The sequence below is a fragment of the Nesoenas mayeri genome (genome assembly GCF_963082525.1).
Source record: "Nesoenas mayeri genome assembly, chromosome: 20".
NCBI classification, from domain to species: domain Eukaryota; kingdom Metazoa; phylum Chordata; class Aves; order Columbiformes; family Columbidae; genus Nesoenas; species Nesoenas mayeri.
In genome coordinates this window covers 4,041,188-4,058,456 of record NC_137569.1, presented here as the reverse complement: position 1 = coordinate 4,058,456, position 17,269 = coordinate 4,041,188, and the positions used below count along the sequence as shown (strand labels likewise).

General features: G+C 45.5%; 1 protein-coding gene across 2 annotated transcripts in view; it reads right to left on the bottom strand.

Annotated features, from left to right (window-relative positions):
• The window catches only part of SSH2 (slingshot protein phosphatase 2), a 47,357-nt gene extending 44,073 nt beyond the window's left edge, over positions 1 to 3,284 (bottom strand). For both annotated transcript variants that reach the window (XM_080356960.1, XM_080356961.1), the window contains exon 1: positions 3,154 to 3,284. In XM_080356960.1, the coding sequence (XP_080213086.1) occupies positions 3,154 to 3,209 (56 nt within the window). In that variant the 5' untranslated portion in view covers positions 3,210 to 3,284. The remainder of the gene's footprint in view (positions 1 to 3,153) is intronic.
• Positions 3,285 to 17,269: the final 13,985 nt, after the last annotated feature.

Below are 17,269 nucleotides of genomic sequence, written 5' to 3'. Positions count from 1 at the left end.
CTTTAACCTTTAGCTGAAAATAATCTTGTTTAACTTGTAGGGTTTATTTTTATTAAGAGCTCCAAGATACACCCAAAACACTGTGAAGAAACTCTATTCTAGCTCCTTCTATTTTTTCCCCAAACTTTAAAATACTTATGAAAACTACCAGTTAACATCTTATAAAAGAAAACAGAGTAATATAAAGTAAGAGAACCATGGAAAGTAGAAAGCATATTCATGTTTGTAGATCCATCTGGCTCTTAAAACGTTGGAGGATGAAGGAGTAAACAGTACTGGAAGGAGTAACCAGTACTGGAGTGTTTTAACGTGTGCTCAATGGGAGCTGAGGGAGAGCTCTCGCTGCTGCTTTGCAGAAAGACAACAAGTATTTAAACACACAGAAATCGCATAAAAATGGCAAGGGGGGTGCAGGCAGCAAAGCTGGGTGGCTCATCCTCAGGTGCAAAAGAAAGGCCAAACATCCATGTGCATCTTCAGCCCCCGCTCGTTGCTGAACACCGGCCGGGCCGCAGAGGAAGGATGTGGCTGAGTCTTCCCAAACCCGAGCGAGCGCCCTGATTGCTGGACAGCCCTGCTTTGCCACCGAGATAAAGAGGAAAAGCGAGCGACAGAGGAATCAGGCGCTATCACAGGGACACGGAAAAAACACTCCTGGGACACAACAATGAATGAGATACCCAAAACTTGGCCAACGGCAGAGGAAGCGGCCACAGGCAGGAAGAGCTGATCTGTGGCCGTTCCTCCGGGTTTCTGCTGTTAAAAATCCTTTGGTACAAGCAAACTGTGTGAAGTTTTGCCTTGTTCTATTTTTTCCCCATCAACTGCCTTAGAGTTTTAGTAGACCACAGTAAATTTTGAATCCTGCACACAAATAAACTAGTCAATCAGCAGAATCCCCACTAGGTTCAATGAGAGTAGCAAGACTTTCTGGAATGAGTTACAACTACAAATTCTGAGCATTTTGCTAAAAACAAGCCTCTCGGATATTATTGAAATCCTTGTGAACCTGAAATAAATTAGACCCGGAGCAGCTGACTACACTACTGACTAAAAAGTGTCAACACAAGAGTAATTTCTGCTGATCTCTGAAAACCAGAGCTGATTAGTCAAATACATCTCCTAAAAAATACACTGAAACAGAAGTTCCTGATAACATTTGGGTCACTACTGCCCTTCTCATTCCACAGAGAACACATTTTCAGCACAGTAAAACAACAAAAGCTGGATTTTAGGACACCTATTATTAATCAGCATTTGTGAACTTGTGATTAGGATTATAAATTTAAAAATATTTATTATACCAGCCTGAAAGCCACACCACTGTCCTGATTGAGAACTCTATCAAAATATTAACCCAGCGCTCAAGTATTTTGCAAATATTTATGCGTGGGCCAAAAACTCTGTCATGCTTATTAATCTTCCCTTCCAGGAGGCAAAGGACGGCCTAAGCTCTTCTGATAACTCAGTTATCTCTCCCTCCAGAAAAGGAAAGGGTGGTTCTTCCAACCCGGTGGCAATTTAAACTATTAGTGGATACCAGACCGCAGAGACAAGCGGTGTTTCCCCTTTCTTTTGATCCCTTTCCATACCCTATCAAATTGTGGGTTAAGTGTTTGAGCAGTGCATTAAATAAACATCTTAAAATGACTTAAATTGTTACCTAACTACGTAAGATGCCTTCGTAATTCATCTTAAGTTGTAAGGAAGCGTTTCGGCCTATACTAGGTTGGGTTTTTACCCCACAATTCCAGAATTAGTGCTACTTCCCAAAGCCCAGGGCGTATCTAGTTTGCATCCTCACTTCCAGAACAGTTCAAGTGTATCACTGTTAAACACACGTTATCAGCAAACACCGGGAAAACCGTAATGTTTACAGGCAACACTGCCAGCGGAAAACAAAAATAACTAATTACAAGCATTTTGGGTAGAGTATGAAAGGCTCAGAGAGACTTAACTAAACTGATTACCAACTACAGCAGTGATTGCTTATGCTCAAAAAAGAGGCCACAGAGTCCCAGGACTTATTTCCATATCAAGCGTAAGCAGGGATATCTACTAAAGACCTCATAAGTGCAAAGCAGCTCCATTTCTAGCAGGAGCTTCTTGCAACAAGAACACGGTTCAGGTGGGACCCAGCATTTTATCCGACTATCTTTAAGCCTTTCATGATGTTTCCAAGAGATAAAACAGCCGTTGGCTTCTTTAAAGAAATATCAAACATGATTAGACCACAGCGACTATCTCTCCAAAAGCCTTATCTCCCAGCCCATAGCAGCCAGTTCCCTCCTTAATCCTTGCAGCCAAACCCCACAACTCAGGCAGGCACTGTTAATGGTCTACAAATTAAATTATTATTGGCATCTGCATTTCAAAGGAGGGTGTGCAGCTGGAGAGACTGATTTTTCAAGCGGTTTAGTAAGGGGCACACAGACAGTCTGCACTTTATAGCTGCCCAAGACTAACAGTACCTAAAAACTGGCAATCAGCTCATGTCTCTCCCTCATGACCTGCAGGTGCTGAGTGTAAAGTCTCAGTCTCCGCTCCTATGGCACCGACCTGAAAAAAAACCGACCCAAAACCCAACCCCAAATCCACAGCCCCTATCTGCCACCTTGTGATAAGCCAAAACAAGAGATCAACTAAAGGGGCTAATCTGTACTTTAAGCCTACAAGAGGGCCAAGGTACGTAGTCCCTGGAAGCCTGCACCCCACTGCCACCGGCTGTAGGGGCGGCCAGGGGAGCGAGGGACAGTCGGGACCCGATCCGCACCGGGACCCGAGAACCGGCAGCTCAGCCGAGAGGACCCGCAGCCCCGAGTTTCCCCTGGGCAGCTCCTCTACAACACTGCTCAAAACGCTTGGCTGGGACCCACAGTTTTTGTAGGAAAACAAAACCAAACCAAAGCGGCGAATCAGCGGTAACGGAGAACGGGGCAGCCCCGCAGTGCCGGTGCCGGCTCCGCGGCCGGAGGAAAGTTTGCCCGAAGGAAACCTGCGGCGGAGCCAACTACCGAGAGCGGAGAAAGCGCAACCGGGGCAGCCGCCCGGCACACTGGGGACCCGGCAGCAGGCAGGGCAGGCGGAGCGGGACCCGGCGTGCAGGCGGAGGGGAGGCTTTGCCGGTCGGTGCCGGTCTCACCCGGTACTCACAGCTGGGCGATGGCGCCCTGGGAGATCACGGCGTTGTCGGAGAAGTAGGGGATCATCGCGGCTCCCCGCCGAGGCGGCCGCCCTGCCCCGCGGCATCGGGAGCTGCACCGTTCTGCCCCCCGGGCCGCCGCTCTCCCGCCGCCCCCGCCCAGTGCGCAGGAGCGGCCCCGGCAGCGGGAGGGACCGGGAGGGTCCGCCCCGCCCCAGCCCGCACGTGGCGGCGGGGCAGGGACTGGGGACACGGAACGGGGACACGGAACGGGGACAGGGGCGCTCCGGGGCCGGGTTTGACCGCTGGTTCCCCCGGGAGAGAGGGGAGAGGGGACACTGCCGAGCGAGGCTTTTAAAAATTATCTTTCCTCCTCCCCCCCCCAAAAAAAGAAATCTAGGGCAGAAAAGCAGGGAAAGGCTGCAAGTTTTGACACTAGGTTTGAAGCAGCAGATCAAAAGATTTTCTTTGCGAAAGGCAGGCAGCGACAACTCGGGTGCTGAGGAAACGACCTTAATTTCTCTCCTGCAGAAGACAGGGGAAATAGTTCTTGGCAATACGTTTCATATGCAGAGACTTGACGACTTGTTTTCTGCCAAAGGAGAAGAGAAGCAGCTGCCTTTCACTGCTATTTAATCTTTAGCTCCATCACCCCTCAGGAGAAAAGGAAGAAAGGAAGTTCTTTAGAACAAAAATCTTGTTCTCTAGTTGCTGGGAATTCAGATGTTACAGCACAAGGGAAAGTTAATCCAGTTTTCCAGTGGGGAGAGTTGGGGGGCAAGGTGCCCCATCCAGTCTTGCACCAACTGTCTGTTCCAGATCTGCATTTTCCAGCCCTTGCTGTTTAACTATGAGTGTGGGAAAACAACCAAGAAACCTTGGAAGCTGGCTCGGTTTTCTGTTTCCCATAGGAATGCGGGACATCCCAGCACAGAGGGACACAAGTAATACATGATTCTTAAGTTGTCTGGTGCGGATGGCACACGCTCAGACCCCGTACCAAGGCACAAGTGAGGTGGTCGTGGACAATGTAAGTTTTAACACGTGTTCTTAATTAATCACACCTACTCAAGAGCAAAATTGCTGGGGTGTCACTGCAGAACTGCCCCTATGATCAGGCAGCCAAAAGCAAGCTTCATCTAGGGTTTCCTTCCAACTATGAGCTAAAACTTTCAGAGAAGCAGAGAGGGGTTGAAAAAACAGTGTGATGGCAACTGCTTCAGGTCTGAGACTTCATAAGAGCAAGATGGACACTCGTCTGAAATATCTCAGCCAACCCCACTTCAGGGATTCACAGAGGAAAGGCCGGAGCAGCAGAATTGGTGATTGTGCACGTTTGCTAGAATGTGGTTTGGTTGCATTAATTTAAGCAATGTCATCTCACATAGCCAAGAGCACATCTCTGGTAATGGTTCCTCATAGCTGTAAAGAAAACGCAGTGCCAGCTTGCTGCAGTGCCAAGAAAAATCATTTTGTTAGGCAGAAATGAAGTCAGTTGCAAGAAGCAATGGAAAAATCAGGACATTAGAGAAATGGAGGGTAACTCAATCCTTCCAGAGGTCAGGAGACTGGCAAGAACCTCATATTCAGTAGTAACACATGCCACACATTCATAGACTGAAAAACAAACCCAGAACTTCTATTCTAATTAATAACTTAAGGGCTTTACTCAAGCACTGTAGAAGAATAAATGCACTTAGATACTGTCTGGACAGATATCAGATTTCTTACATGCAACTAACATTACAAAGGCAAGTCCTTCAAAATGGCTAAAAAACAACTGCAGTGATTAACTACAAACAACACTCTGAATGCAGAGACTTAATGGATAATAGATTTGTAAATTAATCAGTCCCAGATTAATATAATGATGCACTGCATCTCCATATGCTGGGAGACCCAATGCTGATAAGAATGTCCCAGCTTTTCTATTTTTGAACCTTTAAAAAACAGGAGTAAGAAATGCTCGAGTAAGTTCATATGTTGAAATCTGCACTAATAAAAGGTGTTTGAGTGTTTTTGTTGCCACCAGGATCGAAAGGCCAGCCTCAGGCAACAGTGAGATTCACATTTCAGTTCCCACTGTCCATTGGTACAGCACGTGCTGTTTTCATATTCTGCTTTTAAAACCAGACTTAAGGAACAAACATATTTCTTTGTCCAAGTTTCATTCTACATTTAGACACGAGCGAGAAGTATTAATAACTAGATCCCTTGGCATGCAGGAGCAAGGAGCAAGCAGAGCAAAGGGGCTTTGAGGGGACGGACAACGAGCTGGAGTTGAAGGCAGCAGGTTGCAAAACAGCCAAGGAACTGCTCCTTGCTGGAAGCAGGTGCGCGGTGTGGACTGACACCCAGGGAATTTGAAGTGCACGAGATCGCAGTGCTGACAGGTGACAGTCTACATCACTACCCTGCTGCAAGCGAGCATGTGAGCACAGCCATTAATCACTGTGCGACAAGATGTAAATAAGTCTGGCGGGGGTCTCAAGCGCTTCCCAGCCCAGTGCATGAAATGACACTTTTCTGCAGGGAAAAGTGCCTGGCCGAGTTTGGGGCGGCATTCTGTGCTCCCCAGGAGCTCACAGGATTAGCAGGGCCGGCGGCAAAACCCACTGTGTGTGCGCTTGGTACAACGCGACCCTTGTTGGGCAACAGGACTTAACCTCTGAGCACTGCAAAAACTAATAAACTACAGTTACATACATCAGGCAAGACACACGCTGTAAAACGGGTAAACCTGTGGGAAGTACTCCCATAATGTTCGAGGTAAAGGGAACAGTGGGATGCTGTAAGGTGCAGGAATTTTGGCCTAAATCTGTTAGCATCAGTGTAATACATAAGGCAATGCAGAACACAGCCCCACGTTTTCAGGGGATTATTATAACAAAAACCAGTGAAGTTGCTGCGTTAGGCAAACAAACCACCCCCTCCCCATCACATCCTCTCTGCACAGAGCGCTGCGCCTGCTCAGCCACCTTCACCGCGCACATGGAAAGTTTGTTCTTTACTGCTGGGCAGCTGTTTCCGGTGTCGTTTATGAAAAGTTACTCAATTTTGAAAACAACACGTCGCTGCCGCAGCCGAGCGCTGCAGCCTTGCACAGGCACCGCCGCCGAGAGCAGGGGTAGCCGGTTCATTTCCGTGTGCAGAGGTGGGGCCGAGCGCTTTGTTTTTCTCACCCGAGCTAAACTTAATCTTTCGCCGCAAAGACAAGTGTCTCGGTATCAGGTTTGATGGGGCAAAAGGGTCCTAAGAGGGAGCAATGAAGAATATGGTGCCACACTCCAGCTGTTTGAGGGTCAAAGGGTCCGATGCCTCTGTTTTTTCGGTGGGAGGTCAGTTAATTCAGCCTTTTGCAGGGAGGACGTGTGACTGAGCAATGAGTAGAGTCTAGAGATGAATCCAAGTGGATTAAGAGTCCAAACAGATGACTTATCTAAGGAGAGCCTCAAATTAGTACAGCAAACCTGTACATAGGTAGACACGGGTCTGTTGAGAGAGCAGAATCTCCTGTGCTCATCTCTTACCGCCGCCTCCCCCTTTGGAGGGAGAAGATGATCTGTCGAGTCTTCTGGCCATTTTTACCATGGGAGACAAAGCCTACCGCATTATGTAGCCTAATTTATCAGGAAAACACGAAGGCATTTCAGTAGCAGCGATCAGAAACAAGCCAACGCACGCAGGGCAGAATGAGATATAGCAAAGAAACAAAGCTTTCGCAGTGAGGAAGAGGCATACCACCCACCACGGCAGCACTTACAGCTGTGTTACACACAGTAAGGGAAACTTAACAAAGTAATTATAAAGGAACCCATATCTAGTTAAAAAGAAAAAAAAAAGAAAAGGCGGGGGGAGGCAGGAACAGGGAGAGCACGCAAAACGACACTTGAATCCTGAAGAACCAGTCAGAACAGGAAGCCGCATTCTAAATTTGGTTATTTAAGCTGTCAAAGAGTATTTCTGTTTCCAGCTCTTGAGCAAAGAAATCAGACGGGCACAGGGGTAGAGTGATAAGCATCACAGAAAGAACAAAACCCCTCTTTTAGAGCCCGTTTGGTCAGTTGCCCATCATGATCAATGATTAGGCTTCTTAGCTGAGAATTCAACACCTATTTTGCAATATTATCACTTCATTAAACCCTTCCCTCACAAACCCCACACCCAATCATTGTATAGTTTACTTATCATCAAATCTTAGAGGGTCTGACACAAAGAGGTCAATGCTCAATTACACTCGTTGTACAAGCGCAGAAGCAAATAACATTGAAGGGACCTGAGCAACTTTTGCTGCACCATCTTCTCGCACAGCCACCTCCTGCTTTCTGCCTTCCACTTGTATTGGGGCAATTCAAGAGGAGCTTTGGAGAAACCAGTTCTTTGGATGCAAGAACTGCAACGTATCCTATTTGGAGAGTGAACTGCTCAGGATGCAAACATTCACATCACTACTAAAAAGTGAATCCAGACCCTTGCAAACTGCTACAAGGCTGCTCCAAGTCCAGCAAGGAAGAAACATGCCTGAATGACAAGTGTGAGATCACTAAATAGCTAATGTGTTATTTCAGTGACCTCTGAAGTATCTAAATCCTCTGAACTGTCAACCCCACACCCCTCATTTTATAAAGGAACGTTGTTGATCCAAAGATACCAAAGAGCTGAATGGCAACAAGTCCTCCAGCAACCCTGGTCCAGATGCTCAAAATACATTTAAGCGCCTGAAATCCACCCAGAACTGAAAACACTGAGGATTCACGTTTAGCTTTGAAGCCTTGCCAAGGTGCCCTACCAGGAGAGGGACCAGAACAGCTATTTTGGAGTTTCCCTTTCTATTTACAACAGGAATCTTTCCTGAGATTCCTCCAGCTCAGAGCACCTGGTTCATGCTCAGCAGGAGACACAAGCACGTATGGAATCTTGGAATCTTCACTCACCGCTGAAGACAGAGCACGAGTTCATGGGGCAGCTCTTCTGGGCTTGCTCAGCGCCGAGCAGAACCTTTCTAGAGCTGAAGGATCTGACCCACCTTCATTCCTTTTATTTCCCAGTTTGTCTTTGCCTCGTTCCTCATTCTCCTCTGTTCACACACTTAGAATGACAAATAAAAAAACTGTTTCTAAGCATCCCTATTTTAGCGAGCTCCCTGCTATAGCATCATATGTTTACTTGGTAATTTGTTAATGCAATGATTTTAAGTCTGTTTAATCCTTCAGCCTGATGATCGCATCTGAAGTCATCTTCACATTATTGTGATCCACAGGTATGTAATCGCACTGGACTGAGCATGTTGTAACGACAGACACAGACCTCGCAGCGAACCAGCCCTGCGGATATCTGTTCCTAATCTAACAAACCCAGATTCTACTACGAGTGCTACGCCTTTGCTCACACTTTGGTGATAAAACACCTGGTGTTCAGAAATGAAGACCACGGACCCACTTTTGTGTGGCCCACAGAACTTTTCCTGGTGGTCAGCAGAGCTGGCAGATGAACAGAACAGTCCTTTATCTCCCTATAACATACTCCACAAGCAGCTGCACTAAATGCCGCAGAGAGACTAAGCTGTCACTGAAAGGAAAGGCAGAAAGATGGATTCAGGAAACACATTCTAAAGATAAGGTTCATACTACAAGAGCTTAGTAATCTCCGGCATGGATAAACACCAGCTTTCCTGTACGCTATACACACACAGTCCCCTCTTACTCAAGACCTGGAGTTAACAAACTGCCTCGCACACCCATTAGAAGATCCAGCTACTGTTCAAGTACCAACAAAATAAATGTTTGACAGCTGCAGCAGCAAGCGAAGGAAGGTTTAATCACTAGAACTCACGGCACATGGTTTTTGGAAGTCCCTCCTGTAGCATAAAATATGCTCAAGGATAACCAAAGTGTGAGCAACCTCAGGAGCACCAAATGGCACTGATACACATCTCCAAAAGTCACGACGACACAGGATGCTGAAGGTTCTCACACATCTCAATGCAGACCGTAAATGAGCTTTCTGAAGTGTGGTCAAATCCATATCACAGAATCACTCCCATGCGTCTGCTGTTATCCTCAGGGAGTGCAAAGCCTACAATGGATCTCCATTTAAAAATCAAACAAGTTGGCTTATGATTTATTGAGCTGTTGCCCTATACAAGGAAACACATGCACCAATTCCACCTCCTATCTGAAAAGAACTTTTATACAGTTATAAACCCTGAGCTCCTGCACTGGACTGTGGTCTTCCTCTCCTAAAACAAAGGTGTTTACTCACAGCTTGAAACCTTGAGGCATCCTGGCACATCCAGCTGTTATCATGGTAATAATCTGATTTGCTTTCCTTCCCAGTTTATTCCTGGAAGGAACTATTTTGACTAAAAAAAACCAAAGCAGAAGGTAAATGTACTTCAGCTGCAAAAGGTGTTGTGAGTTGGGCTTTGTTTTGTTCCTTTTTTTTTACCACTCTCCTGCCCACACCTGAAGATGGGAGGACAATATAAAAGAATATGTTCAGGTAACTACAGGTTTCAAGCAGGACCTAATCACTTTCTACGGCACTTGAAGGACTGGCTCCTCAGCTTTACCTGAGCAAACGGACTTTAGTCTGACCGAGCACCAGGCCATAAAACTACAAAGAATTCCTCTGCTAGGCAATACAGTTTACTCAGTTCTACGTGCAGCCTCAAATGCTGCATTTCAGCAACCAGAGCTGGTTCAAGGCCCAAGAAGTGGTAAATTCACAGCTAGTGTGGAAATAGAGGGACAATTTAAATCATAAACCCAAAAAGCTGATTCTGACAGCAAATCCAACGCAGACTGTAGCACCACTGCTGCCCTGGGCCCTGGAGACGTCGTTTGTCAGCACAACAAAGATGCTGAATCCTTGCAACCCTGGTGGAGAGCGCACAAAACCTGAATGGCAATACATCAGTTGGTGTAAATGCAACTCGAAACTCGATGCACATGCATTTTAGGTGAGTTTTAACAACACTGGGATGATGTGAAAAGATTGTTCACACAGATGCTTCATTAAGAGTATATTCAGCGTGGTAGCAGCACGTCTGGGGACAGCAGGAGAGATGTCAGGCCAGCTAGCTGTGCAGCCTCCAGACAGCCTAATAAAAACGTCTAGGAGGTAGCTATGAAGGTAATAAATGTAATAAATAGATTGTTCAGGACATCTGCTTATGCAGTATTCTGTCTCAGCCCCATTAGCCAAGAGTTATACAGGCGACAGGGACCGGCTGGATCAGGGACTCCAGAGCAAGAACCTGGACCCACATCAGGAGTTTGGGGACCTCACAAGTAAACTGCAAAAATGGCCACAGGTACGGCAGGCACAGAGACCCCCCGGGGCTCCCCCAGAGCTTGGGCGTGAGGAAAAGGAATTCCAGAAGCCAAGCTGTTTCTCACCTATTTGCTCAGCTTTAAGTATTTGCAGTATTAATTTGCCGTGGTTTTTAGTAACGGATGGAAGCCTTTATAAAAATTAGGTCCATGTTCATGCTACCCAAGTATTTTCCTCAAGTGGGAAAGCAAAGCATTCCTCTTTGCATCAGTACAAAAGAGTTCGCAAGAAAATACCATTTGAAGCACCTTCCAAGGATAACTGCAGAGCACACGAACACTTTGTGCATCTAATAGTTCTTTCCATCTTTTGTAGAAAAGCTTTAAGTGGATTCTGCTCATTCACAAAGCAGAAAACTCCTCATTCCGTGATGGCGCTGGCAGAAGCGGCATTGTGGCGAGTGCAGACCTGTCGTGTCGTTTGCTCTGTAAAGCAGGTTTAAGTTTAAACAGCATCTTCACATACTTCTCCCATGTCTGTGAGACTTGAGTCCAGGCGATCACAGTCCTCTGTGCACGAATAGGTTGACACCCAGACAGATGATTTGTTTTAGGTACAATGGTCTTGATGTACCTACCTACAAGTTTAAGCCATTGTTTGAGGCTCATTTCTCCATCTCTCTGGAAGACGTTTAGACTGGTTGCTCTTCAAAACCTCCACTCAACAAGCCCATAGTCACTCCCGCTGTCACACTGACAGTGTTTTCTGCACGTTCCCCTTCACCTCAATATGTAACCCCTCTCTCATCAGTGCAAAAAGATAAACAGCAGCAACTTAACACAAGAAGTTATCTAGAAATCACTAGGCACAGGACTGGCAATGCTGTTGAGCTGGATCTAAGTGGAACATTTGTCTCATTTGAGACAGCAATCCCTTGACTGCCCAGGGAACGGGGACTCGCGGATGGACATGGAGACTGTACAAAATTACCTTCCAGACTGACTGCTGCAAAAATCTTTTGACACCAAATATGTCTACGTGCTTATGTCTTAAACTAATTCTCTTGCAAGCATTAACATCTCTATGCACTAACACCCTATTTAATAAATACTGAAAAGTTATTTCATTAACCCAAACGTGCTTTAGCCACAGCAGTACTCCTGCATTTAATGTCCAGTTAAGGGGATGAGTTTGGGCACGCTTGATGCCGACCATACTACCCTGAGGCAGTGTCTGAGCAAATTACACATAAGTGCAGGAGGAGCAAGGACTTCTTGTCAGAAGAATTTTACAAATAGCAAAAATCCCACCCCAAAAACTGACTGTAGCTCCAGCCAGGTCACCCGAATTGTGCCTCAGGAGAACTTCCCCGGCGCGGCCTTGTCCGGGCAGGCAGCTCGGAATGTCAGGCCGCTGCAGAGCGCTATGGTGGTGACATCGCAGCTGATATCGTACCTTGCTTTTAAAGCTAATCCCAGTCCGTTGTCTTTTTGCTGTCTGGATTTTTATTGGCTACTACTTCCTATGTTCCCTATAGCTACTACTTGCTATGTATCCCCAGCTGAAAACTGGGGACTCAATAGATAGATAGATAGACTCAAAAGTTGTTTACAGACAACTGCTGCTCCTCCACAGCAGGACTCCAGGTTGTCCACTTACCACTTTAACTGTATTATTTTTATCCTGCTGCAATCAAATACATTTAACGCCCACCCCCTTGTCTTCCCTAAAAAGGATCTTGGTTTCAGTTCGCTTTCTGACCCCAGCAACAGGAGGCACGGAGTTCAGATCACATCAACAGCAGCTTGACATTTCCTACCCCAAGAAGTTTATTTCAAATATATTTTAAAAAATGTTCATCTCAAACCTAACCTAAAATTGTTGCTAAGTGTCCACAACAATTAAATACCTCCCATCCCCTCCAATACATTATGTATATTGAGATCAAGTCATGAGTTGATCTTGTGACTGCTGGAAGGCTAAGAGTGAAATTAAAAATCCGAGTTTAGCTGAGTTCAGCTTGAGCCTTTGGGAATTGTGCTTTCCAGCTTTCCTCTCAGTCATGAAAACTGTAAAATGAAGAAATAGCCATTCTTCAATCATCATTTAAGGGTAGAAGACTCAAGGAAACAGACCAGTCACCTTCCTGGGCCACACAATCACAAGACTACACTGAAATAATGGGAATGTGCAAGCAGGACAGCTTTTGCTTTTGCAGATTCATCCAAGTTGGCCCCAAAGCCCAAATTTTGTTTAAATACTAGAACTTACGGCTTCTGTTGTTACCTAGTGACACAAAGAACGTTAAGAGAAGAATTTTAACAGCCAAAGAGCTCATACATACATACATATATATATATATATATTTAGTGTGTAATCTGACTTTTCCTGTTTCCTGCTGCAGCAACCCTTTTACTGGGAACATCATTTAGGTCACAGTGAAATATATTTTTGATTAAGGTACACATAAGACAGTTCTTCAACGTTAACAAGAGGCAGAAAATGCTGCATGTTCACCGAACATGCCAGAACAACAACAAACCCCCCTGTGGAGCATTTCCCACAGAAAGGCATCCTCGAGGACTCCTACGAGCCTCAAGTGACAATCTTACCTTCTGGGCTGGGACCGGCATTCTTCTTCCCCACTGTCTGCCTCCTGCATACATAGGAAAGGAGAAAAAAGTTAATATTCTTTAATATATGCAGAATCCAAAGAGTCGCGCTTCAGTGGTTTGGTTGCAGAAGGCAGAAGCAGCTCAGGCTCTCCCTGCTGCACGTGGCTGTCACTGCGCAGGAACTCACTTTCTGCTCAGCTGTCACTTCATGTTCTCTCCAAACCTCTTTAAATACTCCACATTACAAGAATTTTTGCCACTGCAGGATTTAACGTGCTTCTGCATGGACTTCCCATGACCCTGCCAAACAAGGCAGGACAAGAGCCAAACACATATTTTACTTCTGGGCAAAAAAACTCTGGGTTTTTTATTACCTTTATATAGATCATATTAATTCATAGTCCAGTGTCAGCAATCAAGTGTAAGAATCCACAAAACCAGCAAGTAATAACCCTGCCAAATAGGACTGGGTGAGCGCAGGTAGACTAGAAAGTGGAAATTTGACACATTATGATGCTTTGGATGCAAAACTAATACACACAATTTCTAATATGCTGTGGAATTTTCCTAGGCTTTCCTACTAAGGCCCAAAGCAATAACCTCAACAGAGAGATCTCAGCAATTAACTCCACTTCAGAGTACATTTACATATGCACCGCCAGGCACTGGCTGGATACGGGCAGGAGAGCAAGGGAAGCAATGGGAGACGGAGACATTCTGGAATAGACACACATACAAAACCTACAGACACATTAAAGCGTCAAGCTCAGAAAAGGAGAGGAATGGAAAAGTTAAGTTTCTCTAAGATAACCATATAAACAGATGATTTTTTCCCTGAGAATCTTTTGAACTACATTCTTTGTGCTTCTTGCATGCAAAGCTCATGTTTGGTTCCCTTTTTAATACAGAGTTAAATGCAGAGACTCCTGCTGGATACTCTGTTCCTTTCTCTTCTATGCAAGACCTGCAGGATGAGGACTCAGATCTTTGAAAGGTCAACTCAGTGAACTATCATCAGCCTGATTAAACCGAGAAAGACACCAGCACCACAGTTCCCATCACTTGGCTTTGCCCAATCCCCAAACCCATCCCACTGCTTCGGGGTGCAGGATCCAGTGCAGCAGCCTCACAGCATTCGGGTGTTGGTGTTAGATGGGGACGACAAACTTGAGCCTAAGAAAGACACTAGAACCACAACACCTTTCATTTGGGATGCTGCATCACCTTAAGGACCTGCTGTGCTAAATGTCCTAGACGAGATCAGCAAAACAAGAAACTGGAATCCAGCATCAGGTGTGCAGTTGGATTCTGTTGAACAAATTATTTATCTCAAGTCCTTCTGAAAACACCATTAACCGCTATGGGCATGTTTGTTATAGCTGGAACTTCTTAGATCCTGCCCCAAGCATAAGCTCTGGTGAGTTCCTTGCGGGTTGACACAAAAAGTTGACTTGGAGCAAGAGGAAGAGCCCAGAGGGAAGAGGAAGAGGTTTCATTACATGCAGGGTAGCTAAAGACATGGTGGGGTTTTTGAGTAAGTCAAAACAGCTCAAAAGCATGTATTTGGCTAGAGAACAAATTCCTCAAACCCACAGTAAGCTAAAACAACTGAAAGAGCACTTGAAATCTCTATTGCGCTGTTCAGAAACCTGAGCTACGCAAACATTTTTAGTATTATAATGAATGGTCATTTTCACATGCCAAAAAAATCCTTGTCACAGCAAGCGGCAAGCCTGGTACGCCATAGCCAGAAGTTCCACAAATGACAGGGGAAGATCCTGAAATACACAGATCATTATTATCTCAGCTCCACTCACAATTCAGCCCTCAAGAGCTCAGTGTGGAGGGGCCAGACAGGGCCCAGCCCCTTACCACCTGTCTCTGCTGAAGCTCTTACAGGATCTCTTTAATATTAGGCATAAATGTAGCAGATTCGTGTGAGAAACACATGTATTACAGAACTGTAAACAAGTGCAATTTGAGCAAGAGATCCATCGCCAGTACCTGGAACAAAACCAACCTCCTCTCACCTTCAGTAGCCTCCTCCTCCTCTCACCAGCAACTCTGACCGGCCTGCAGCCTATAGGTTCCCTGTGTCTCATATTTTGTCCTGGTATTTACAAAGTGATCTGATTTAGATACCTGAATCATCTTCACCCCATCAACTATTTCCTTTGCAAATGCATCCACACCTTCTCACGGACAGAAGGCATTCAGTATGAAAGATATTCCATATTTCGCATATCCCACCACTACTATTTCGCCTCTTCCATAAATCTGTGTCACCATCCAGTGTCTACCGTACCTGTCCTACGGTCCTCTGCACTTCGTTCTGGTCACCATGTAATTCTGCAGTTGTGAAACATCACAAAAACCTTAGTAACCATCAGCCAAAACTAAGCTGCAATGACAAGTCACCCCACTAGAGGGGAGGGCAGGACAGAGAAGAAGTGTCCAATGCATGGTCAAGTGCAAGCTGCGGTGAAGAAAATGACTCCAATATTGACACAACAACTAAAACAAGCACCTTCACGTTTTCCGGCCATTTTCAGCTCATTTCCAAAGAGGAGGAGGCACTGCTGCCCGTGCAACTATTCATCAGCCAAAAAGTGGATCAACATCTGGAAACATCCCTTCCTGAGGACATCTTTGAGAAGGCAGTTCACACTTGGAGAAGAAACACGCTTGAACAGCATCCTTGGACACTGAAACCAGCCATTTGGAGACATGACCCGTGACAGTGACCCTTAGCACTGGAGGTGGCAAGAACCCTGAATCTTGCCATGGGTTCCCCGTGCTACAACCACAGCGATAAGCGTGAGAGACAGCAGCGATTGCAGGTTGCTGGTGCTCAGAGCAGCCTCCCCAGCAGCCCGCGAGGCCGAGGAAGCCGAGCAGCACTGATGAGCTCCAGAGGGAGTCCTGCCCTGCTTTCCTTGACCAGAAACAGAGGCCTCGGGGGAAATGGAAGGAATGAGTCGCATAGCTCTAAACTAGGCCACGATATTAAATGCCGTTTAAAGTGAAAGATGAAAAATTCCATCTCTGCTCCTTTCAGGCGATGTAGGACAGAATATGCAAAACATTAATCCTGTTTGTGCTTTGATCCGCTGCCAACTATCTGTCATCAAAAGGGCAAGGGAGAGGAGAGACATTTTTGAGTGCTATTCTGTTCTATACAATGGGAGTCACTCTATGTCACGCAAACAATTCTGCTCCTACAAATCTCCTTTTTGCAGACTGATGTAATGATAAACAAGATTCAATCTGCATTCTTACGTAGACGGACTGGAGCTGTCTGCCTGTATTTAACATCAGGAACATCACAGCAAGTTCTTTTACTGTAAGAGATATGATTATTAGCACAAGTCATGCATCTCACATTCACTACATTTCTATTCACCATGGAACATTTCACACAGGCTACACCCTAAAAATATATCTTTCAAACCTTAAAAGAGATTCCAATTTGATAAGTGGTTGCTACATATGACTCTATGCCAACATACCCGACTGTATAGACAATGCCTGGGAAGTGTTTTTATCAGAAGCTGAGAGGTCACAGCCGTCGCTATTGAGAGAGCACTGACAATTTGGACAGGACAAAGATTCCAGTTTTCATCTCACAAGTCAACGTTTTGCTCATAGCTGTGACACACACACTTCAGACACTACAGAACTCTTCCCTTCTCCATTTTCTAAATCCTGGCTGGGTGTTGCTTTTTGGATGGGCAACTTCATTATTTTCAGTGTTCTGCACACTTTTCCCTTTCACAGGAATCCTCTGCACAACAACCCCCAGCAGTGAGGGATCCCGAATTCCTCATGGGAAGGCAGAACCAAGAGATGGATGTGAAACTACTGTCATTTCATGAAGCTCTTAATTTTCAAAGTCAGTATTGTTCTGTTTTAAAAAAAGATCCTTATTAGCAGGGGCAGAGAGGCCTTGTGCAAGAGTAGGAATGCAGAAGCTATTTTGTGAGAAACTACATGAGACAAAGAACTTGAAGCTTTTTCACCTCTCCTAGTGAAGTGCAACCGGCAGCTTCTTATCTATACAACAGAAACTTAGTTAATATAGATCTCCTCAAACCCGCAGCAAGATTCAGCCATAGCCATGCCATCAGAGAGGCTTTTCACTTAACATTATCAAGCCACCATCATGTGAACAACTCTGGACCCAGTCTCAAAGGAGGCACCACAAAGAAAAGGCTTGTAATTAAATGAGCAATCTTCT